Raw genomic sequence first — 24,938 nt, forward strand, 5'->3', positions numbered from 1 at the left:
AACTGTGACAGGACCAAAGAGTTAATCAATGTGATAAGACCTTTAGTCAGTAAACTGTGACAGGACCAAAGAGTTAATCAATGTGATAAGACCTTTAGTCAGTAAACTGGGACAGGACCAAAGAGTTAATCAATGTGATAAGACCTTTAGTCAGTAAACTGTGACAGGACCAAAGAGTTAATCAATGTGATAAGACCTTTAGTCAGTAAACTGGGACAGGACCAAAGAGTTAATCAATGTGATAAGACCTTTAGTCAGTAAACTGTGACAGGACCAAAGAGTTAATCAGTGTGATAAGACCTTTAGTCAGTAAACTGTGACAGGACCAAAGAGTTAATCAATGTGATAATACCTTTAGTAAGTAAACTGGGACAGGACCAAAGAGTTAATCAATGTGATAAGACCTTTAGTCAGTAAACTGGGACAGGACCAAAGAGTTAATCAGTGTGATAAGACCTTTAGTAAGTAAACTGGGATCAGACCAAAGAGTTAATCAATGTAATAAGACCTTTAGTCAGTAAACTGTGACAGGACCAAAGAGTTAATCAATGTGATAAGACCTTTAGTCAGTAAACTGGGACAGGACCAAAGAGTTAATCAATGTGATAAGACCTTTAGTCAGTAAACTGGGACAGGACCAAAGAGTTAATCAATGTGATAAGACCTTTAGTCAGTAAACTGGGACAGGACCAAAGAGTTAATCAATGTGATAAGACCTTTAGTCAGTAAACTGGGACAGGACCAAAGAGTTAATCAGTGTGATAAGACCTTTAGTCAGTAAACTGTGACAGGACCAAAGAGTTAATCAATGTGATAAGACAGTCAGTAAACTGTGACAGGACCAAAGAGTTAATCAATGTGATAAGACCTTTAGTCAGTAAACTGTGACAGGACCAAAGAGTTAATCAATGTGATAAGACCTTTAGTCAGTAAACTGTGACAGGACCAAAGAGTTAATCAATGTGATAAGACAGTCAGTAAACTGGGACAGGACCAAAGAGTTAATCAATGTGATAAGACAGTCAGTAAACTGGGACAGGACCAAAGAGTTAATCAATGTGATAAGACCTTTAGTAAGTAAACTGTGACAGGACCAAAGAGTTAATCAATGTGATAAGACTTTAGTCAGTAAACTGGGACAGGACCAAAGAGTTAATCAATGTGATAAGACCTTTAGTCAGTAAACTGGGACAGGACCAAAGAGTTAATCAATGTGATAAGACAGTCAGTAAACTGGGACAGGACCAAAGAGTTAATCAATGTGATAAGACAGTCAGTAAACTGGGACAGGACCAAAGAGTTAATCAATGTGATAAGACCTTTAGTCAGTAAACTGGGACAGGACCAAAGAGTTAATCAATGTGATAAGACCTTTAGTCAGTAAACTGGGACAGGACCAAAGAGTTAATCAGTGTGATAAGACCTTTAGTAAGTAAACTGTGACAGGACCAAAGAGTTAATCAATGTGATAAGACAGTCAGTAAACTGGGACAGGACCAAAGAGTTAATCAATGTGATAAGACCTTTAGTCAGTAAACTGGGACAGGACCAAAGAGTTAATCAATGTGATAAGACCTTTAGTCAGTAAACTGTGACAGGACCAAAGAGTTAATCAATGTGATAAGACCTTTAGTCAGTAAACTGGGACAGGACCAAAGAGTTAATCAATGTGATAAGACCTTTAGTCAGTAAACTGGGACAGGACCAAAGAGTTAATCAATGTGATGAGACCTTTAGTCAGTAAACTGTGACAGGACCAAAGAGTTAATCAATGTGATAAGACCTTTAGTCAGTAAACTGTTACAGGACCAAAGAGTTAATCAATGTGATAAGACCTTTAGTCAGTAAACTGTGACAGGACCAAAGAGTTAATCAATGTGATAAGACCTTTAGTCAGTAAATTGGGACAGGACCAAAGAGTTAGTCAATGTGATAAGACCTTTAGTCAGTAAACTGTGACAGGACCAAAGAGTTAATCAATGTGATAAGACCTTTAGTAAGTAAACTGTGACAGGACCAAAGAGTTAATCAATGTGATAAGACCTTTAGTCAGTAAACTGGGACAGGACCAAAGAGTTAATCAATGTGATAAGACCTTTAGTCAGTAAACTGTGACAGGACCAAAGAGTTAATCAATGTGATAAGACCTTTAGTAAGTAAACTGTGACAGGACCAAAGTTAATCAGTGTGATTTTTTCATAAATGGACAAGTATTTACCTCTTCATAGTTACAGAATCGTATCTATTTTTTCAGATGTGAATACCAAGTATGTCTTCTTCACCATCCGTACATTTTATTGGTAAACTACAAGGTGGTGTAAACACTATTTTTTTTATGATCCAATACGTAATATGGTACACTTGTCATAATTATAACATCCTAGAATGGTATGTTAGCAGAATGGAATGGTATGTCTTGTGTGGTAGCAGAATGGAATGGTATGTCTTGTGTGTTAGCAGAATGGAATGGTATGTCTTGTGTGGTAGCAGAATGGAATGGTATGTCTTGTGTGGTAGCAGAATGGAATGGTATGTCTTGTGTGGTAGCAGAATGGAATGGTATGTCTTGTGTGGTAGCAGAATGGAATGGTATGTCTTGTGTGGTAGCAGAATGGAATGGTATGTCTTGTGTGGTAGCAGAATGGAATGGTATGTCTTGTGTGGTAGCAGAATGGAATGGTATGTCTTGTGTGGTAGCAGAATGGAATGGTATGTCTTGTGTGGTAACAGAACGGAATGGTATGTCTTGTGTGGTAACAGAATGGAATGGTATGTCTTGTGTGGTAGCAGAATGGAATGGTATGTCTTGTGTGGTAGCAGAATGGAATGGTATGTCTTGTGTGGTAGCAGAATGGAATGGTATGTCTTGTGTGGTAGCAGAATGGAATGGTATGTCTTGTGTGGTAGCAGAATGGAATGGTATGTCTTGTGTGGTAGCAGAATGGAATGGTATGTCTTGTGTGGTAGCTGGACGGAATAGTTTAGTGTTTTTCTGAGGTCGTTGAGAATGTGAAGACATGAGAGGCTGAAGTAGGCTGAGACCTGTGACTGACTGCTGTTAGTTAGGAGTAGCCTAGTGAAAAACATCTGATTACACCCTTAGAAAAAGGCTTCCAAAAGGGTTCAGTGTGGCAGGATAGGGTTCTACCAACAACTGTTTTGATCAAAATAACTTTAGAAGTCAAGGGTTTTTCATAAGGCAAAGTGGTCGACCTAGAACTTTTGACATCCTAAGAACCAAAGGAAAGGTTATTTGATGATTCTTTGGAAGGCAGGAAGGGTTCTTTGGAAGGCAGGAAGGGTTCTTTGGAAGGCAGGAAGGGTTCTTTGGAAGGCAGGAAGGGTTCTTTGGAAGACAAGAAGGGTTCTTTGGAAGACAAGAAGGGTTCTTTGGAAGGCAGGAAGGGTTCTTTGGAAGGCAGGAAGGGTTCTTTGGAAGGCAGGAAGGGTTCTTTGGAAGGCAGGAAGGGTTCTTTGGAAGGCAGGAAGGGTTCTTTGGAAGGCAGGATGGGTTCTTTGGAAGGCAGGAAGGGTTCTTTGGAAGACAAGAAGGGTTCTTTGGAAGGCAAGAAGGGTTCTACATAGGACCATATATAATATTTCCCAGCATGCTCTATTGCAGGGAGATTTTCATAATTGTTTGTTTTACTGTAATATCTATGTTTTTGCATTGGCTGATATTTTATGCTACACAAAGATAAATAACAACGTTTTTTAAAATATGTTAATAGTTGGATGTATTGCACCTGTTACTGAGATGGTTGTTTCAGTTGAGATGATCGAGGTCGTCTCAGTATTTTCCCTTCCGTGACAGTTATCCTGAATGCAGGTTGCTGTCACGTCTAATCAAGGTGGGTGGAATCAGGCGCAGAGAGCAAATAGTGAAAAATAAACACGTCAACCCAAATACAAACAGGGTGAAATTATCCAAAACAGGATAACAGACTAACCGGAGAATAAATAAACACAAAAACACCGACAGACAAAACGAATGACAAATAAACAATCCCCCACAAAACAGGGGCGGGACAACCTACATTATATACAGACACTAATTAACTAAACAACACACAGGTGAAAACAATCAGACAAGACCAACAGATAACCGAAAAGGGATCGGTAGTGGCTAATAGGGCGGTGACGACGACCGCCGAGCACCGCCCGAACGGGCAGGAGAGCCAAAACCAACAGATAACCGAAAAGGGATCGGTAGTGGCTAATAGGGCGGTGACGACGACCGCCGAGCACCGCCCGAACGGGCAGGAGAGCCAAAACCTCGGCGGAAGTCGTGACAGTTGCAGGTGATGAACAATTCCACTTGTTGGATATCCAAACTCTGACTAGATTCCAATAGGAGATACACATCACTTTTCAAGCCAGCATAATGTGACTTGCAGGCCTAATGTGGCCTGTAAACCAGGAGATTCCTAACACCACTGCTCGTGGGTTCTACCAGTTCTTAGAGGGTTCTAGGAAGAACCCTACAAAGATAAAGGGTTTGCATTAGAGCCCTTCATAGGCGGTACTAGGAAGAAGATTAGATTATAAAATGATTCTTAGTAGAGTAGATAGAACCATAGTAGAGTAGGTAGAACCATACACAGGGGGTTCTATGAAGAACCCTGCGTAGAGGGTTCTAGATCCCTCTGCAAAGGGTTCCACCCAGCACCAAGAAGGGTTCCCCCATGTAGACAAACCGAAGAACCCATGTACGGTTCTACTTACCTCCTTTTTTTCGAAGAGTGATGCAACATTCTGGTACTCCCGGTTGAAGGATTCCAGATTTCGTGCTAAATCTCTTCTGATTTCAGGGGGCTGATCCTATGTAGCAGTCCTACTCTGAGCCACATTATGAGTACAGGCCCAGATCTGTTAAATTACGTAGTATAGTGGTGACATCTCATTCACAGCTCCTCTTGGAAATATAATGTAATTCGTCTGAGAGACCAACAGAGACAGAGCCTGGGTGTTCCTGTGTTCCTACTCTAACCAGTCATGGTGTCTGTTAGTCTGTTTGGCCAGCTGTTTTCTCCAAGCGCCCATACCCTAACCCTAATGAAGAAGAGCTGAGGATTGATTATTCAGGAAGTTAAGATCCTCTCTTCTTCTACACATTATCTTTCACCATTGTAAAGCTTTCTTTTTTAAATTTCTCCCCCTTTCTCGCTTCCTATCCTTCTTTCTCGCTTCCTATCCTTCTTTCTCGCTTCCTATCCTTCTTTCTCGCTTCCTATCCTTCTTTCTCGCTTCCTATCCTTCTTTCTCGCTTCCTATCCTTCTTTCTCGCTTCCTATCCTTCTTTCTCGCTTCCTATCCTTCTTTCTCGCTTCCTATCCTTCTTTCTCGCTTCCTATCCTTCTTTCTCGCTTCCTATCCTTCTTTCTCGCTTCCTATCCTTCTTTCTCGCTTCCTATCCTTCTTTCTCGCTTCCTATCCTTCTTTCTCGCTTCCTATCCTTCTTTCTCGCTTCCTATCCTTCTTTCTCGCTTCCTATCCTTCTTTCTCACTTCCTATCCTTCTTTCTCGCTTCCTATCCTTCTTCTCGCTTCCTATCCTTCTTCTCGCTTCCTATCCTTCTTTCTCGCTTCCTATCCTTCTTTCTTCTTCCTATCCTTCTTTCTCGCTTCCTATCCTTCTTTCTCACTTCCTATCCTTCTTTCTCACTTCCTATCCTTCTTTCTCGCTTCCTATCCTTCTTTCTCGCTTCCTATCCTTCTTTCTCACTTCCTATCCTTCTTTCTCGCTTCCTATCCTTCTTTCTCGCTTCCTATCCTTCTTTCTCGCTTCCTATCCTTCTTTCTCGCTTCCTATCCTTCTTTCTCGCTTCCTATCCTTCTTTCTCACTTCCTATCCTTCTTTCTCGCTTCCTATCCTTCTTTCTCGCTTCCTATCCTTCTTTCTCACTTCCTATCCTTCTTTCTCACTTCATATCCTTCTTTCTCACTTCCTATCCATCTTTCTCTTTCTCCCCCCTCTTCTCTCTTTGTCCCCCTCCCCTCCTTCTCCTCTTCTCCTCCTCTCTTTCTCCCCCCTCTTCTCTCTTTGTCCCCCTCCCCTCCTTCTCCTCTTCTCCTCCTCTCTTTCTCCCCACTCTTCTTCTCTCTCTGTCCCCCTCCCCTCCCCTCCTTCTCCTCTTCTCCTCTTCTCTTTCTCCCCCTCTTCTCTCTCTGTCCCCCTCCCCCTCCTTCTCCTCTTCTCCTCCCTCTCTTTCTCCCCCTCTTCTCTCTCTGTCCCCCTCCCCTCCTTCTCCTCTTCTCCTCCTCTCTTTCTCCCCCCTCTTCTCTCTCTGTCCCCCTCACCTCCTTCTCCTCTTCTCCTCCTCTCTTTCTCCCCCTCTTCTCTCTCTGTCCCCCTCCCCTCCTTCTCTCTCTTCTCTTCTCCTCCTCTCTTTCTCCCCCTCTTCTCTCTCTGTCCCCCTCCCCTCCTTCTCCTCTTCTCCTCCTCTCTTTCTCCCCCCTCTTCTCTCTCTGTCCCCCTCACCTCCTTCTCCTCTTCTCCTCTTCTCTTTCTCCCCCTCTCTCTCTCTCTGTCCCCCTCCCTCCTTCTCCTCTTCTCTTCTCCTCCTCTCTTTCTCCCCCTCTTCTCTCTCTGTCCCCCTCCCCCCCTCCTCTTCTCCTCCTCTCTTTCTCCTCTTCTCTTTCTCCCCTCTTCTCTCTCTGTCCCCCCCCCTCCTTCTCCTCTTCTCCTCCTCTCTTTCTCCCCCCTCTTCTCTCTTTGTCCCCCTCCCCTCCTTCTCCTCTTCTCCTCCTCTCTTTCTCCCCCCTCTTCTCTCTCTGTCCCCCTCACCTCCTTCTCCTCTTCTCCTCCTCTCTTTCTCCCCCCTCTTCTCTCTCTGTCCCCCTCCCCTCCTTCTCCTCTTCTCCTCCTCTCTTTCTCCCCCTCTTCTCTCTCTGTCTTCCCCTCTCCTTCTCCTCCTCTTCTCCTCTTCTCCTCCTCTCTTTCTCCCCCCTCTTCTCTCTCTGTCCCCCTCCCCTCCTTCTCCTCTTCTCCTCTTCTCTTTCTCCCCCCTCTTCTCTCTCTGTCCCCCTCCCCTCCTTCTCCTCTTCTCCTCCTCTCTTTCTCCCCCCTCTTCTCTCTCTGTCCCCCTCCCCTCCTTCTCCTCTTCTCCTCTTCTCTTTCTCCCCCCTCTTCTCTCTCTGTCCCCCTCCCCTCCTTCTCCTCTTCTCCTCCTCTCTTTCTCCCCCCTCTTCTCTCTCTGTCCCCCTCCCCTCCTTCTCCTCTTCTCCTCCTCTCTTTCTCCCCCCTCTTCTCTCTCTGTCCCCCTCACCTCCTTCTCCTCTTCTCCTCCTCTCTTTCTCCCCCCTCTTCTCTCTCTGTCCCCCTCCCCTCCTTCTCCTCTTCTCCTCCTCTCTTTCTCCCCCCTCTTCTCTCTCTGTCCCCCTCCCTCCTTCTCCTCTTCTCTTCTCCTCTTCTCTTTCTCCCCCTCTTCTCTCTCTTTGTCCCCCTCCCCTCCTTCTCCTCTTCTCCTCCTCTCTTTCTCCCCCTCTTCTCTCTCTGTCCCCCTCACCTCCTTCTCCTCTTCTCCTCCTCTCTTTCTCCCCCCTCTTCTCTCTCTGTCCCCCTCACCTCCTTCTCCTCTTCTCCTCCTCTCTTCCTCCCCCCTCTTCTCTCTCTGTCCCCCTCCCCTCCTTCTCCTCTTCTCTTCTCCTCTTCTCTTTCTCCCCCTCTTCTCTCTCTGTCCCCCTCCCTCCTTCTCCTCTTCTCCTCCTCTCTTTCTCCCCCTCTTCTCTCTCTGTCCCCCTCACCTCCTTCTCCTCTTCTCCTCCTCTCTTTCTCCCCCTCTTCTCTCTTTGTCCCCCTCCCCTCCGTCTTCTCTTCTCCTCCTCTCTTCTTCCCCATCTTCTCTCTTTCTCCCCTCCTCCTCTCCCCTCCCCCTCCTACTCTCCCCTCCCCTCCTTCGCTCTTTCTCCCCCTTTGGTTTAACACAGTTAACATTTAGCATTTTTGTGGGTGATTAGCAGTTGTTGTGGCAACCAGGGTGAGCAGTGATGAAAGCAGATGTCAGAGTAATTCACACCGCAGCTTAGAAAAGCTCTTCTCCTCTCAGCTCTACACAATGCAGCTCAGCGCCCCACCCGCCTCAATCAACTACAGGAGTGAAACCCCACCGATCAGCGACTGCTTCTCCAGTCCTTCTGCCTCCCAGTGTTACAGCACCCAGCTCCATTAACCCAAAGCTCAGGTCCCCACAACTCCCACCACTTACTGAAATAGTAACAGCCCCCACAGGATCGTCTCCTAATGGGGGAATATCCCCCCACAACATCATCTCCTAATGAGGGAATATCACCCCACAGCATCCTCTCCTAATGAGGGAATATCACCCCACAGCATCCTCTCCAAATGAGGGAATATCACCCCACAACATCGTCTCCTAATGAGGGAATATCACCCCACAACATCCTCTCCTAATGAGGGAATATCACCCCACAGCATCCTCTCCTAATGAGGGAATATCACCCCACAGCATCCTCTCCTAATGAGGGAATATCACCCCACAGCATCATCTCCTAATGAGGGAATATCACCCCACAGCATCATCTCCTAATGAGGGAATATCACCCCACAGCATCATCTCCTAATGAGGGAATATCACCCCACAGCATCATCTCCTAATGAGGGAATATCACCCCACAGGATCGTCTCCTAATGAGGGAATATCACCCCACAACATCATCTCCTAATGAGGGAATATCACCCCACAACATCATCTCCTAATGAGGGAATATCACCCCACAGCATCATCTCCTAATGAGGGAATATCACCCCACAGCATCATCTCCTAATGAGGGAATATCACCCCACAGCATCGTCTCCTAATGAGGGAATATCACCCCACAACATCATCTCCTAATGAGGGAATATCACCCCACAGCATCATCTCCTAATGAGGGAATATCACCCCACAGCATCCTCTCCTAATGAGGGAATATCACCCCACAGCATCATCTCCTAATGAGGGAATATCACCCCACAACATCCTCTCCTAATGAGGGAATATCACCCCACAACATCATCTCCTAATGAGGGAATATCACCCCACAGCATCCTCTCCTAATGAGGGAATATCACCCCACAGCATCATCTCCTAATGAGGGAATATCACCCCACAGCATCCTCTCCTAATGAGGGAATATCACCCCACAGCATCATCTCCTAATGAGGGAATATCACCCCACAGCATCATCTCCTAATGAGGGAATATCACCCCACAGCATCATCTCCTAATGAGGGAATATCACCCCACAGCATCCTCTCCTAATGAGGGAATATCACCCCACATCATCCATACTTTCTCCTGCTCTTCTCTTCCTCCTGCTGTGACCCATTCAGATCCACAACTGAATGAGCCCATTTTACTCTGAAACTTAGAACTCACCTTCTCTCTCCTCCAGCCTGCCATGACAACTCTCTCCTCCAGCCTGCCATTACAACCCTCTCCTCCAGCCTGCCATGACAACTCTCTCCTCCAGCCTGCCATTACAACGCTCTCCTCAAGCCTGCCATGGCAACTCTCTCCTCCAGCCTGCCATGACAACTCTCTCCTCCAGCCTGCCATGACAACTCTCTCCTCCAGCCTGCCAGGACAACTCTCTCCTCCAGCCTGCCATGACAACTCTCTCCTCCACCCAACCATTACAACTCTCTCCTCCGGCCTGCCATGACAACGCTCTCCTCCACCCAACCACGACAGCGCCCTCCTCCAGCCTGCCAGGACAACTCTCTCCTCCAGCCTGCCATTACAACGCTCTCCTCAAGCCTGCCATGACAGCTCTCCCCTCCAGCCTGCCATGACAACTCTCTCCTCCATCCAACCATTACAACTCTCTCCTCCATCCAACCATGACAACTCTCTCCTCCATCCAACCATTACAACTCTCTCCTCCGGCCTGCCATGACAACGCTCTCCTCCACCCAACCACGACAGCGCCCTCCTCCAGCCTGCCAGGACAACTCTCTCCTCCAGCCTGCCATTACAACGCTCTCCTCAAGCCTGCCATGACAGCTCTCCCCTCCAGCCTGCCATGACAACTCTCTCCTCCATCCAACCATTACAACTCTCTCCGGCCTGCCATGACAACGCTCTCCTCCACCCAACCACGGCGGCGGCCTCCTCCAGTCTGCCATGGCAACTCTCTCCTCCAGCCTGCCATGACAACTCTCTCCTCCAGCCTGCCATGACAACTCTCTCCTCCAGCCTGCCATGGCAACTCTCTCCTCCAGCCTGCCATGACAACTCTCTCCTCCAGCCTGCCATGACAACTCTCTCCTCCAGCCTGCCATGACAACTCTCTCCTCCACCCAACCATTACAACTCTCTCCTCCGGCCTGCCATGACAACGCTCTCCTCCAGCCTGCCGTGACAACTGTCTCCTCCAGCCTGCCATGACAACTCTCTCCTCCACCCAACCATTACAACTCTCTCCTCCGGCCTGCCATGACAACTCTCTCCTCCAGCCTGCCATGACAACTCTCTCCTCCAGCCTGCCATGACAACTCTCTCCTCCACCCAACCATTACAACTCTCTCCTCCAGCCTGCCATGACAACTCTCTCCTCCAGCCTGCCATGACAACTCTCTCCTCCACCCAACCATTACAACTCTCTCCTCCAGTCTGCCATGGCAACTCTCTCCTCCAGCCTGCCATGACAACTCTCTCCTCCACCCAACCATTACAACTCTCTCCTCCAGCCTGCCATGACAACTCTCTCCTCCACCCAACCATTACAACTCTCTCCTCCGGCCTGCCATGACAACGCTCTCCTCCACCCAACCACGACAGCGCCCTCCTCCATCCCCATTACAACTCTCTCCAGCCTGCCATGACAACGCTCTCCTCCACCCAACCATTACAACTATCTCCTCCAGCCTGCCATGACAACGCTCTCCTCCACCCAACCATTACAACTCTCTCCTCCAGCCTGCCATGACAACGCTCTCCTCCACCCAACCATTACAACTCTCTCCTCCGGCCTGCCATGACAACGCTCTCCTCCACCCAACCGACAGCGTCCTCCTCCAGCCTGCCAGGACAACTCTCTCCTCCAGCCTCATTGCTCTCCCTAGCCTGCCATGCAACTCTCTCCTCCAGCCTGTCATGTCAACTCTCTCCTCCAGCCTGTCATGTCAACTCTCTCCTCCAGTCTGCCATGGCAACTCTCTCCTCCAGCCTACCATGACAATGCTCTCCTCCAGCCTGCCATGACAACTCTCTCCTCCAGCCTGCCATGACAACGCTCTCCTCCACCCAACCACGACAGCGCCCTCCTCCAGCCTGCCAGGACAACTCTCTCCTCCAGCCTGCCATGACAGCTCTCTCCTCCAGCCTACCATGACAACTCTCTCCTCCAGCCTGTCATGACAACTCTCTCCTCCAGCCTGTCAAGGTCAACTCTCTCCTCCAGTCTGCCATGGCAACTCTCTCCTCCAGCCTACAATGACAACGCTCTCCTCCTGCCTGCCATGTCAACTCTCTCCTCCAGCCTGCCATGACAACTCTCTCCTCCAGCCTGTCATGTCAACTCTCTCCTCCAGTCTGCCATGGCAACTCTCTCCTCCAGCCTACCATGACAATGCTCTCCTCCTGCCTGCCATGACAACTCTCTCCTCCAGCCTGCCATGACAACGCTCTCCTCCACCCAACCACGACAGCGCCCTCCTCCAGCCTGCCATGGCAACTCTCTCCTCCAGCCTGCCATGACAACTCTCTCCTCCACCCAACCATTACAACTCTCTCCTCCGGCCTGCCATGACAACGCTCTCCTCCACCCAACCACGACAGCGCCCTCCTCCAGCCTGCCAGGACAACTCTCTCCTCCAGCCTGCCATGACAGCTCTCTACTCCAGCCTACCATGACAACTCTCTCCTCCAGCCTGTCATGACAACTCTCTCCTCCAGCCTGTCAAGGTCAACTCTCTCCTCCAGCCTGCCATGACAACGCTCTCCTCCAGCCTGCCATGTCAACTCTCTCCTCCAGCCTTTCATGTCAACTCTCTACTCCAGCCTGCCATGTCAACTCTCTCCTCCAGACTGCCATGACAACACTACCACTTTCCTCATCTGCTTTCTGGTCCTCTAGTCATACATACAGTAAACTCTTGTTCTGAGATTATACACATAGCTACTAAACTCTTGTTCTGAGATTATACACATAGCTACTAAACTCTTGTTCTGAGATTATACACATAGCTACTAAACTCTTGTTCTGAGATTATACACATAGCTACTAAACTCTTGTTCTGAGATTATTCACATAGCTACTAAACTCTTGTTCTGAGATTATACACATAGCTACTAAACTCTTGTTCTGAGATTATACACATAGCTAGTAAACTCTTGTTCTGAGATTATACACAAAGCTACTAAACTCTTGTTCTGAGATTATACACATAGCTACTAAACTCTTGTTCTGAGATTATACACATAGCTAGTAAACTCTTGTTCTGAGATTATACACATAGCTACTAAACTCTTGTTCTGAGATTATTCACATAGCTACTAAACTCTTGTTCTGAGATTATACACATAGCTACTAAACTCTTGTTCTGAGATTATTCACATAGCTACTAAACTCTTGTTCTGAGATTATACACATAGCTAGTAAACTCTTGTTCTGAGATTATACACATAGCTACTAAACTCTTGTTCTGAGATTATTCACATAGCTACTAAACTCTTGTTCTGAGATTATACACATAGCTACTAAACTCTTGTTCTGAGATTATTCACATAGCTACTAAACTCTTGTTCTGAGATTATACACATAGCTACTAAACTCTTGTTCTGAGATTATACACATAGCTAGTAAACTCTTGTTCTGAGATTATTCACATAGCTACTAAACTCTTGTTCTGAGATTATACACATAGCTACTAAACTCTTGTTCTGAGATTATACACATACTGTAGCTAGTAAACTCTTGTTCTGAGATTATTCACATAGCCATTTAAACCTGTCGAACAAACAGACAACAATAACAAAGTATTTACAACTGTTTTGTTACAAATGACACATTGCCTTCTAATTTAATAGTACATTGAGACTGATTATTTCATAGATTTCTGTTGCTATCTACAGTCTAGATTCAATCCGTAGTGCTGAAGATCCACACTGTAGCATGATTGAAAGGCGAAGGCAATGTTCCTGCGTTCGTGGAGACTTCATTTGTCGGCTCAATCGGAAATTACCTTTAAATTGAACTTGTCCTATAATGCAGATCTTCAGCAATACAGATTAGACAAGCGCTAGGTCATCTCTAACAATTTAACAACCTGGATGTGAGAATGACAAACACAGGAAATAACATTTATCTGTTGGTTTATTAATACTGAAACAGAACATCATATTTCTGTTAGATCAGACATGACAATACAGACATCAACTATTATCAGTTTGGTAAAATATCAGTTCAGTATGAAGCTCCCTGTAATCAGGATGACGTCCTGGTTGCAGATTCTTTAGAGTCAGACATTTTGTGTTTCAGTTGGTCAGGTTCTTTAGAGTCAGACATTTTGTGTTTCAGTTGGTCAGGTTCTTTAGAGTCAGACATTTTGTGTTTCAGTTGGTCTTTGGTCAAACTTTGTCACCATCAGACATGATAAAACATGACCTAACCAAACTCAAACGACCTTATTGTCCTGTCTTTACTGAACTCCAACAGTTACAACAGGGGCTGAGAGTAATATTACACAAAGAAATAAATAAAATATTCATATAAAAATAGTCTCTTGCAAAATATATTCTATTAAACAATGTCAACAACGGGAAAAACGTATTTTGGAATAAGAATGGTTTAGTCTTGGCAGACAGGTACCAAACTGTAAGGCAACAGTCAGTAAAGCTGACCCTCAGTAAACAGTCAGTAAGATCAGAGACACAGCCAGTAAGGTTGGTCATCTAAACCCCAGGAAGAGTAGCTGCTGCCTTGACAGGAACTAATAGGGATCCATAATAAACCCCAGGAAGAGTAGCTGCTGCCTTGACAGGAACTAATGGGGATCCATAATAAACCCCAGGAAGAGTAGCTGCTGCCTTGGCAGGAACTAATGGGGATCCATAATAAACCCCAGGAGGAGTAGCTGGCTGCCTTGGCAGGAACTAATGGGGATCCATAATAAACCCCAGGAAGAGTCGCTGCTGCCTTGGCAGGAACTAATGGGGATCCATAATAAACCCCAGGAAGAGTCGCTGCTGCCTTGGCAGGAACTAATGGGGATCCATAATAAACTCCAGGAAGAGTAGCTGCTGCCTTGACAGGAACTAATGGGGATCCATAATAAACTCCAGGAAGAGTAGCTGCTGCCTTGACAGGAACTAATGGGGATCCATAATAAACCCCAGGAAGAGTAGCTGCTGTCTTGGCAGGAACAAATGGGGATCCATAATAAATAGAAATACACCCTGACCCTCCAGTTCAGCAGTTAACAATCTTGTAGCTCTTTTTGTCCCAAAACTACTTATTTTATGTGAATCGATCAGATTCACAGAACTCCTTCATCGAGAAGAAGCTGCATCTGATTGGCCGTGGTGTATTCTGTTAAATTAGTTTAAGAACGTTAGATTTTTCAAGTTTGAATGTGATGTAGCTAGTTGCATAAACGTTACAAATCATCTTCCACTCTTACAGTAAGTACAGGTCCAGTGTATAAACTTGAGTTCACATAGCTAGCTCCAGTAAATCACAGCGTGTATCATTTTGTTCTATTGTCCAGTTCTGGGCCATTAAAACAGTGATAAGGGCAGTCTATCATCCGGCTCGAAGGAGCAGCTTGTGACTGAAGGAGCAGGGAGTTTGTACAATAGTAGTCCAGTGTTGTAGTAGTCCAGTAGCACATGTAGTACTGTCCTGCTCTGGGTCAACAGAGTAAGCAGTATGTCCATGAACAGACCAGAAGATACCATACATCTCTTACTCTCCACTCCTGTCATTGTAACATCCATGTCAGCCACAGACATCCCTATCACTGAAATATGCCTCTCTCTCTCAGACCTGGAATAGGTTGCTGGATTAGGTTCTGGGGAGAGATGTATGAGATAAGATACTATGGAGACTAGTGAAGTCTCCACCCCCCTAAATTATAAGATACTAAGGAGACTAGTGAAGTCTCCACCCCCCTAAATGATAAGATACTAAAGAGACTAGTGAAGTCTCCACCCCCCTAAATGATAAGATACTAAAGAGACTAGTGAAGTCTCCACCCCCCTAAATGATAAGATACTAAAGAGACTAGTGAAGTCTCCACCCCCTAAATGATAAGATACTAAAGAGACTAGTGAAGTCTCCACCCCCCTAAATGATAAGATACTAAAGAGACTAGTGAAGTCTCCACCCCCCTAAATGATAAGATACTAAAGAGACTAGTGAAGTCTCCACCCCCCTAAATGATAAGATACTAAAGAGACTAGTGAAGTCTCCACCCCCCTAAATGATAAGATACTAAAGAGACTAGTGAAGTCTCCACCCCCCTAAATGATAAGATACGAAGGAGACTAGTGAAGTCTCCAACCCCCTAAATGATAAGGTACTAAAGAGACTAGTGAAGTATCCACCCCCCTAAATGATAAGGTACTAAAGAGACTAGTGAAGTCTCCACCTCCTAAATGATAAGATACTAAAGAGACTAGTGAAGTCTCCACCCCCTAAATGATAAGGTACTAAAGAGACTAGTGAAGTCTCCACCCCCCTAAATGATAAGATACTAAAGAGACTAGTGAAGTCTCCACCCCCCTAAATGATAAGATACTAAAGAGACTAGTGAAGTCTCCACCCCTAAATGATAAGATACTAAAGAGACTAGTGAAGTCTCCACCCCTAAATGATAAGATACTAAAGAGAATAGTGAAGTCTCCACACCCCTAAATGATAAGATACTAAGGAGACTAGTGAAGTCTCCACCCCCCTAAATGATAAGATACTAAAGAGAATAGTGAAGTCTCCACACCCCTAAATGATAAGATACTAAAGAGACTAGTGAAGTCTCCACCCCCCTAAATGATAAGATACTAAAGAGACTAGTGAAGTCTCCACCCCCCTAAATGATAAGATACTAAAGAGACTAGTGAAGTCTCCACACCCCTAAATGATAAGATACTAAGGAGAATAGTGAAGTCTCCACACCCCTAAATGATAAGACACTAAAGAGACTAGTGAAGTCTCACACCCCTAAATGATAAGACACTAAGGAGACTAGTGAAGTCTCCACCCCTAAATGATAAGATACTAAGGAGACTAGTGAAGTCTCCACCCCCTAAATGATAAGATACTAAAGAGACTAGTGAAGTCTCCACCCCCTAAATGATAAGACACTAAAGAGACTAGTGAAGTCTCCACCCCTAAATGATAAGACACTAAGGAGAATAGTGAAGTCTCCACCCCTAAATGATAAGATACTAAGGAGACTAGTGAAGTCTCCACCCCCTAAATGATAAGACACTAAAGAGAATAGTGAAGTCTCCACACCCCTAAAATGATAAGATACTAAAGAGACTAGTGAAGTCTCCACCCCCCTAAATGATAAGATACTAAAGAGACTAGTGAAGTCTCCAACCCCTAAATGATAAGATACTAAAGAGACTAGTGAAGTCTCCACACCCCTAAATGATAAGATACTAAAGAGAATAGTGAAGTCTCCACACCCCTAAATGATAAGATACTAAAGAGACTAGTGAAGTCTCCACCCCTAAATGATAAGATACTAAGGAGAATAGTGAAGTCTCCACACCCCTAAATGATAAGATACTAAAGAGACTAGTGAAGTCTCCACCCCCCTAAATGATAAGACACTAAAGAGAATAGTGAAGTCTCCACACCCCTAAATGATAAGATACTAAAGAGAATGAAGTCTCCACCCCTAAATGATAAGATACTAGTGAAGTCTCCACCCCTAAATGATAAGATACTAAAGAGACTAGTGAAGTCTCCACCCCCCTAAATGATAAGATACTAAAGAGACTAGTGAAGTCTCCACACCCCTAAATGATAAGATACTAAGGAGAATAGTGAAGTCTCCACCCCCCTAAATGATAAGATACTAAAGAGACTAGTGAAGTCTCCACACCCCTAAATGATAAGATACTAAGGAGAATAGTGAAGTCTCCACACCCCTAAATGATAAGATACTAAAGAGACTAGTGAAGTCTCCACCCCCCTAAATGATAAGATACTAAAGAGACTAGTGAAGTCTCCACACCCCTAAATGATAAGACACTGTAACCCACATATAAGTCTTATTTACAGGTGTATACCTCTGTCCTCTCTCTGCAGGTATTACATTTCACATAGCAGCACCAGAGAAAGTTGCAGTTGCACTGCCAGACTCTAGAGTACTGGTGAGTGTCGTAACCTCGTCCACAGCACATCAGGTCACAGCCATTAGTCTGTTGGGCTGTCTTGTTACAGGACCTCCCGTGGGTACCCATGCTGCCCGTGACCAGGTCAGCCTCGCAGTAGTTAGGGCTCCTCTCTACGTACACCAAGTCTGTGTCCATGGGCTTCCTGTAGGAGTGGGCCTTCTTGACCTTCAGGAAGGTGGGTCGTTTGTGTCGCGTGGCGCGTACCGGTTCTACGTGCACGGCCTGGTTGTACTTGTCCCTCAGCATGTAGCCCAGCTGGCGGAGCATAGGCAGCGTGGTCCAACACGTCCTAGTGGTGCAGGATCCCGACACTCCGTGACAGTTACACTCCACACGTATACTCTTCTCCAGGATCTGGGACACACAGAGAGAGGAACACAGGGTCGTTCGTATACATTCAATTCACTGTTACTGATACAAACACAAAGCATTTCGCTGCACCTGCGATGACATATGCAAATCTGTGTGAGAGACCAATAAGTTTTGATTTGATTTCAATTTAGACTATGCTTTAGTAAGAGGGATATACGGAAAGAGAGAGAGAGAGAGCGAGAGAGAGTGAGAGAGAGAGCAAGAGAGAGAGAGAGAGAGAGAGAGAGAGAAACTACTAAACAAGACGGGTGTGTTAGGACATCCTGATCGAGTGGGTCGACTTGTCGACTTGTCAGGTTAGGAGGATCAAATTGTAGCACAGTTGGTAGAGCATGGCGCTTGTAACGCCAGGGTAGTGGGTTCGATTCTCGGGACCACCCATACGTAGAATGTATGCACACATGACTGTAAGTCGCTTTGGATAAAAGCGTCTGCTAAATGGCATATATTATTATTATTATTATTAGATATACAGTAGGGTATTGCATTATTACTGTAATATTGAAATATAGGATACAGTATTAGTTGTAACTCTAATAATAACCTGAGGTTTGGAAACATTAAATAACCGTTTTACTAAATATATACTAAATACTAAATAGCAGGGTGCATGTTCCTGAGAAAGTATTCTAGCAGAATATTGTAAATAGTTAAGTATTAGTATACATTATTAGTATTAGCAGTATTGAGTAGCTTGGATGAAAAAATCCAAACAGGAAGTGGGAAATCTGAGGTTTGTAGTTTTTCAGGTCATTTCCTATCGAATATACAGTGTCTATGGGGTCATGTTGTACTTCCTAAGGCTTCCACTAGATGTCAACAGTCTTTAGAACCTTGTTTGATGCTTCTACTGTGAAGGAGGGGGAAATGAGAGCTGAATGAGTCAGAGGTCTGGCAGAGTGCATGGCCTGATCACGCGCGCCTGTGAGAGGTAGCTTTGCGTTCCATTGCAATTCTACAGACAAAGGAATTCTCCGGGTGAAACATTATTGAAGATTTATGTTAAAAACATCCTAAAGATTGATTCTATACATCTATAAATTCAAGCACGCTCTACGCTCTAGCCTAGTGGTTAGAGCGTAGAGGAGGTAGGTAGCCTAGTGGTTAGAGCGTAGAGGAGGTAGGTAGCCTAGTGGTTAGAGCGTAGAGGAGGTAGGTAGCCTAGTGGTTAGAGCGTAGAGGAGGTAGGTAGCCTAGTGGTTAGAGCGTAGAGGAGGTAGGTAGCCTAGTGGTTAGAGCGTAGAGGAGGTAGGTAGCCTAGTGGTTAGAGCGTAGAGGAGGCAGGTAGCCTAGTGGTTAGAGAGTAGAGGAGGTAGGTAGCCTAGTGGTTAGAGCGTAGAGGAGGTAGGTAGCCTAGTGGTTAGAGCGTAGAGGAGGTAGGTAGCCTAGTGGTTAGAGCGTAGAGGAGGCAGGTAGCCTAGTGGTTAGAGCTTAGAGGAGGTAGGTAGCCTAGTGGTTAGAGCGTAGAGGAGGTAGGTAGCCTAGTGGTTAGAGCGTAGAGGCTTGCGAGTTCAAAGCCCCGAGCTGACAAGGTACAAATCTGTTGTTCTGCCCCTGAACAGGCAGTTAACCCACTGTTCCCAGGCCGTCATTGAAAATAAGAATCTGTTCTTAACTGACTTGCCTGGTTAAATAAAGGTAAAATTAAAAAATGTAATTAAATTAAAAGCAAAGCCAGTATGAGGTGATCATGTATTGGGCCTATAGCTTACTGTACATGGTACTGCAACACTTAACACAGAGATGCAGTTAGTTTCAGAATGGAAGGAATCAGATGGACTAAATATTTCTAAAACTAAAAGCACTGTATTTGGGACAAATCATTCACTAAACACTAATCAATAATGAATCATGTGGAAATTGAGCAAGTGGAGGTGACCAAACTGCTTGGAGTAACCCTGGATTGTAAACTGTCATGGTCAAAACATATTGATACAACAGTAGCTAAGATGGGAGAAATCTGTCTATAATAAAGCACTGCTCTGCCTTCTTAACAGCACGAACAAGGAAGGTCCTACAGGCTCTAGTTTAGTCACACCTGGACTACTGTTCAATCTTGTGGTCAGGTGCCGCAAAGAGGAATTTAGGAACATTTAAATTTGCTTAGACAGGGAAACACGGCTTGCCTTTAATGTACATGGAGATGCGCATGCCAATCTCTCATGGCTCAAAGTAGAGGAGAGATTGACTTCCTCACCAATTGTTTTTTAAGAAGTGTTGACATGCTGAATGCACTGAGCTGTCTCTTTACACTACTGGCACACAGCTCGGGCATCCATGCATGCCCCACAAGACATGCCACAAGAGCTCTCTTCACAGTCCCCAAGTCCAGAACAGACTATGGGAGGCACACAGTACTGCATAGAGCCATGACGACATGAAAACTCTATTCCACTTCAAGTAACTGATGCAGCAGTAGAATTAGATTTAAAAAACAGATACAAATGCACCTTATGGAACGGCGGGGACTGTGAAGAGACACACACACAGGCACAGACACACACTCTACACACACGTACACATTCATTTTGTATTGTAGATATGTAATGGCAGAGTAGTGGTCTGAGGGAACAATTCATGTGTTGTGAAAAGTGTTATGAAATGTAATGTCATGTAATATTTTAAATTGTATATAAATAAATACATTAGTGTAGCTGGACCCCAGGAAGAGTAGCTGCTGCCTTGGCAGGAACTAATGGGGATCCATAATAAACCCCAGGAAGAGTAGCTGCTGCCTTGGCAGGAACTAATGAGGATCCATATTAAACCCCAGGAAGAGTAGCTGCTGCCTTGGTAGGAACTAATGGGGATCCATAATAAACCCCGGAAGAGTAGCTGCTGCCTTGACAGGAACTAATGGGGATCCATAATAAACCCCAGGAAGAGTAGCTGCTGCCTTGGTAGGAACTAATGAGGATCCATAATAAACCCCAGGAAGAGTAGCTGCTGCCTTGGCAGGAACTAATGGGGATCCATAATAAACCCCAGGAAGAGTAGCTGCTGCCTTGGCAGGAACTAATGGGGATCCATAATAAACCCCAGGAAGAGTAGCTGCTGCCTTGACAGGAACTAATGGGGATCCATAATAAACCCCAGGAAGAGTAGCTGCTGCCTTGGCAGGAACTAATGGGGATCCATAATAAACCCCAGGAAGAGTAGCTGCTGCCTTGGCAGGAACTAATGGGGATCCATAATAAACCCCAGGAAGAGTAGCTGCTGCCTTGGCAGGAACTAATGGGGATCCATAATAAACCCCAGGAAGAGTAGCTGCTGCCTTGGCAGGAACTAATGGGGGATCCATAATAAACCCCAGGAAGAGTAGCTGCTGCCTTGGCAGGAACTAATGGGAATCCATAATAAACCCCAGGAAGAGTAGCTGCTGCCTTGGCAGGAACTAATGGGGATCCACAATAAACCCCAGGAAGAGTAGCTGCTGCCTTGGCAGGAACTAATGGGGATCCATAATAAACCCCAGGAAGAGGAGCTGCTGCCTTGGCAGGAACTAATGGGGATCCATAATAAACCCCAGGAAGAGTAGCTGCTGCCTTGGCAGGAACTAATGGGGATCCATAATAAACCCCAGGAAGAGTAGTTGCTGCCTTGACAGATACTAATGGGGATCCATAATAAACCCCAGGAAGAGTAGCTGCTGCCTTGGCAGGAACTAATGGGGATCCATAATAAACCCCAGGAAGAGTAGCTGCTGCCTTGACAGGAACTAATGGGGATCCATAATAAACCCCAGGAAGAGTAGCTGCTGCCTTGACAGGAACTAATGGGGATCCATAATAAACCCCAGGAAGAGTAGCTGCTGCCTTGGCAGGAACTAATGGGGATCCATAATAAACCCCAGGAAGAGTAGCTGCTGCCTTGACAGGAACTAATGGGGATCCATAATAAACCCCAGGAAGAGTAGTTGCTGCCTTGGCAGGAACTAATGGGGATCCATAATAAACCCCAGGAAGAGTAGCTGCTGCCTTGGAAGGAACTAATGGGGATCCATAACAAACCCCAGGAAGAGTAGCTGCTGCCTTGGCAGGAACTATTGGGGATCCATAACAAACCCCAGGAAGAGTAGCTGCTGCCTTGGCAGGAACTAATGGGGATCCATAATAAACCCCAGGAAGAGTAGCTGCTGCCTTGACAGGAACTAATGGGGATCCATAATAAACCCCAGGAAGAGTAGCTGCTGCCTTGGCAGGAACTAATGGGGAACCATAATAAACCCCAGGAAGAGTAGCTGCTGCCTTGGCAGGAACTAATGGGGATCCATAATAAACCCCAGGAAGAGTAGCTGCTGCCTTGGCAGGAACTAATGGGGATCCATAATAAACCCAGGAAGAGTAGCTGCTGCCTTGGCAGGAACTAATGGGGATCCATAATAAACCCCAGGAAGAGTAGCTTCTGCCTTGGCAGGAACTAATGGGGATCCATAATAAACCCCAGGAAGAGTAGCTGCTGCCTTGGCAGGAACTAATGGGGATCCATAATAAACCCCAGGAAGAGTAGCTGCTGCCTTGGCAGGAACTAATGGGGATCCATAATAAACCCCAGGAAGAGTAGCTGCTGCCTTGGCAGGAACTAATGGGGATCCATAATAAACCCCAGGAAGAGTAGCTGCTGCCTTGGCAGGAACTAATGGGGATCCATAATAAACCCCAGGAAGAGTAGCTTCTGCCTTGGCAGGAACTAATGGGGATCCATAATAAACCCCAGGAAGAGTAGCTGCTGCCTTGGCAGGAACTAATGGGGATCCATAATAAACCCCAGGAAGAGTAGCTGCTGCCTTGGCAGGAACTAATGGGGATCCATAATAAACCCCAGGAAGAGTAGCTTCTGCCTTGGCAGGAACTAATGGGGATCCATAATAAACCCCAGGAAGAGTAGCTGCTGCCTTGGCAGGAACTAATGGGGATCCATAATAAACCCCAGGAAGAGTAGCTGCTGCCTTGGAAGGAACTAATGGGGATCCATAATAAACCCCAGGAAGAGTAGCTGCTGCCTTGGCAGGAACTAATGGGGATCCATAATAAACCCCAGGAAGAGTAGCTGCTGCCTTGGCAGGAACTAATGGGGATCCATAATAAACCCCAGGAAGAGTAGCTGCTGCCTTGGCAGGAACTAATGGGGATCCATAATAAACCCCAGGAAGAGTAGCTGCTGCCTTGGCAGGAACTAATGGGGATCCATAATAAACCCCAGGAAGAGGAGCTGCTGCCTTGGAAGGAACTAATGGGGATCCACAATAAACCCCAGGAAGAGTAGCTGCTGCCTTGGCAGGAACTAATGGGGATCCACAATAAACCCCAGGAAGAGTAGCTGCTGCCTTGACAGGAACTAATGGGGATCCATAATAAACCCCAGGAAGAGTAGCTGCTGCCTTGGCAGGAACTAATGGGGATCCACAATAAACCCCAGGAAGAGTAGCTGCTGCCTTGGCAGGAACTAATGGGGATTCATGATAAACCCCAGGAAGAGTAGCTGCTGCCTTGACAGGAACTAATGGGGATCCATAATAAACCCCAGGAAGAGTTGCTGCTGCCTTGACAGGAACTGATGGGGAACCATAATAAACCCCAGGAAGAGTAGCTGCTGCCTTGACAGGAACTAATGGGGATCCATAATAAACCCCAGGAAGAGTAGCTGCTACCTTGGCAGGAACTAATGGGGATCCATAATAAACCCCAGGAAGAGTAGCTGCTGCCTTGGTAGGAACTAATGGGGATCCAAAATAAACCCCAGGAAGAGTAGCTGCTGCCTTGGCAGGAACTAATGGGAATCCATAATAAACCGCAGGAAGAGTAGCTGCTGTCTTGGCAGGAACTAATGGGGATCCATAATAAACCCCAGGAAGAGTAGTTGCTGCCTTGGCAGGAACTGATGGGGATCCATAATAAACCCCAGGAAGAGTCGCTGCTGCCTTGGCAGGAACTAATGGGGATCCATAATAAATTAAAATACATTCATTCATATCTTTTCAGCAGGTAAGGGTGCTCTCGGGTGGCTAGATGTAATTTACCATTCGGCCATGCTCCTTATAGGACACATCACTGAAAAATGTACTCCTGAGTCAACTGAATTTAACACATCTAGCATTCAGTTGATGCTTTCTATTTCCTGTCCAGTAATATGGTCTCACGCATTAGAAGTTCTTTCTATTTCCTGTCCAGTCATATGGTCTATCATATTAGATGTTCTTTCTATTTCCTGTCCAGTCATATGGTCTATCACATTAGATGTTCTTTCTATTTCCTGTCCAGTCATATGGTCTATCACATTAGATGTTCTTTCTATTTCCTGTCCAGTCATATGGTCTATCATATTAGATGTTCTTTCTATTTCCTGTCCAGTCATATGGTCTATCACATTAGATGTTCTTTCTATTTCCTGTCCAGTCATATGGTCTATCACATTAGATGTTCTTTCTATTTCCTGTCCAGTCATATGGTCTATCACATTAGATGTTCTGTCTATTTCCTGTCCAGTCATATGGTCTGTCACATTAGATGTTCTTTCTATTTCCTGTCCAGTCATATGGTCTATCACATTAGATGTTCTGTCTATTTCCTGTCCAGTCATATGGTCTGTCACATTAGAAGTTCTTTCTATTTCCTGTCCAGTCATATGGTCTATCACATTAGATGTTCTTTCTATTTCCTGTCCAGTCATATGGTCTATCACATTAGATGTTCTTTCTATTTCCTGTCCAGTCATATGGTCTATCACATTAGATGTTCTGTCTATTTCCTGTCCAGTCATATGGTCTGTCACATTAGATGTTCTTTCTATTTCCTGTCCAGTCATATGGTCTATCACATTAGATGTTCTTTCTATTTCCTGTCCAGTCATATGGTCTATCACATTAGATGTTCTGTCTATTTCCTGTCCAGTCATATGGTCTGTCACATTAGATGTTCTTTCTATTTCCTGTCCAGTCATATGGTCTATCACATTAGATGTTCTTTCTATTTCCTGTCCGAACATATGGAGCTCCATGTATATTTGTGTAAATATACCTAATATTTAATCATTTACATTAATATTTAATATATTTACACAAATATACATGGAGCTCCATATGTTCGGTCTTTTATACAAATATGTCCAAATCGGCTCTAACATACCGGCCCCTAATTGTTGACTGCACTGAATGCACAACAATTACTTTCAAACGTAGAGCCAATACACAAAACATTCTCTACCAGAGCACTAT

General features: G+C 45.4%; 1 protein-coding gene across 1 annotated transcript in view; it reads right to left on the reverse strand.

Annotated features, from left to right (window-relative positions):
- Window positions 1-16,890: 16,890 nt before the first annotated feature.
- LOC118382610 (protein Wnt-7a-like) overlaps window positions 16,891-24,938 on the reverse strand; it is a 71,028-nt gene continuing 62,980 nt past the window's right edge. Inside the window, exon 4 of the mRNA XM_052474536.1 lies at window positions 16,891-17,707. Coding sequence (XP_052330496.1) covers window positions 17,228-17,707 — 480 coding nt within the window. The 3' untranslated portion in view covers window positions 16,891-17,227. The remainder of the gene's footprint in view (window positions 17,708-24,938) is intronic.

The sequence above is a fragment of the Oncorhynchus keta genome, chromosome 21 (genome assembly GCF_023373465.1).
Source record: "Oncorhynchus keta strain PuntledgeMale-10-30-2019 chromosome 21, Oket_V2, whole genome shotgun sequence".
Taxonomy (NCBI): Eukaryota; Metazoa; Chordata; class Actinopteri; order Salmoniformes; family Salmonidae; genus Oncorhynchus; species Oncorhynchus keta.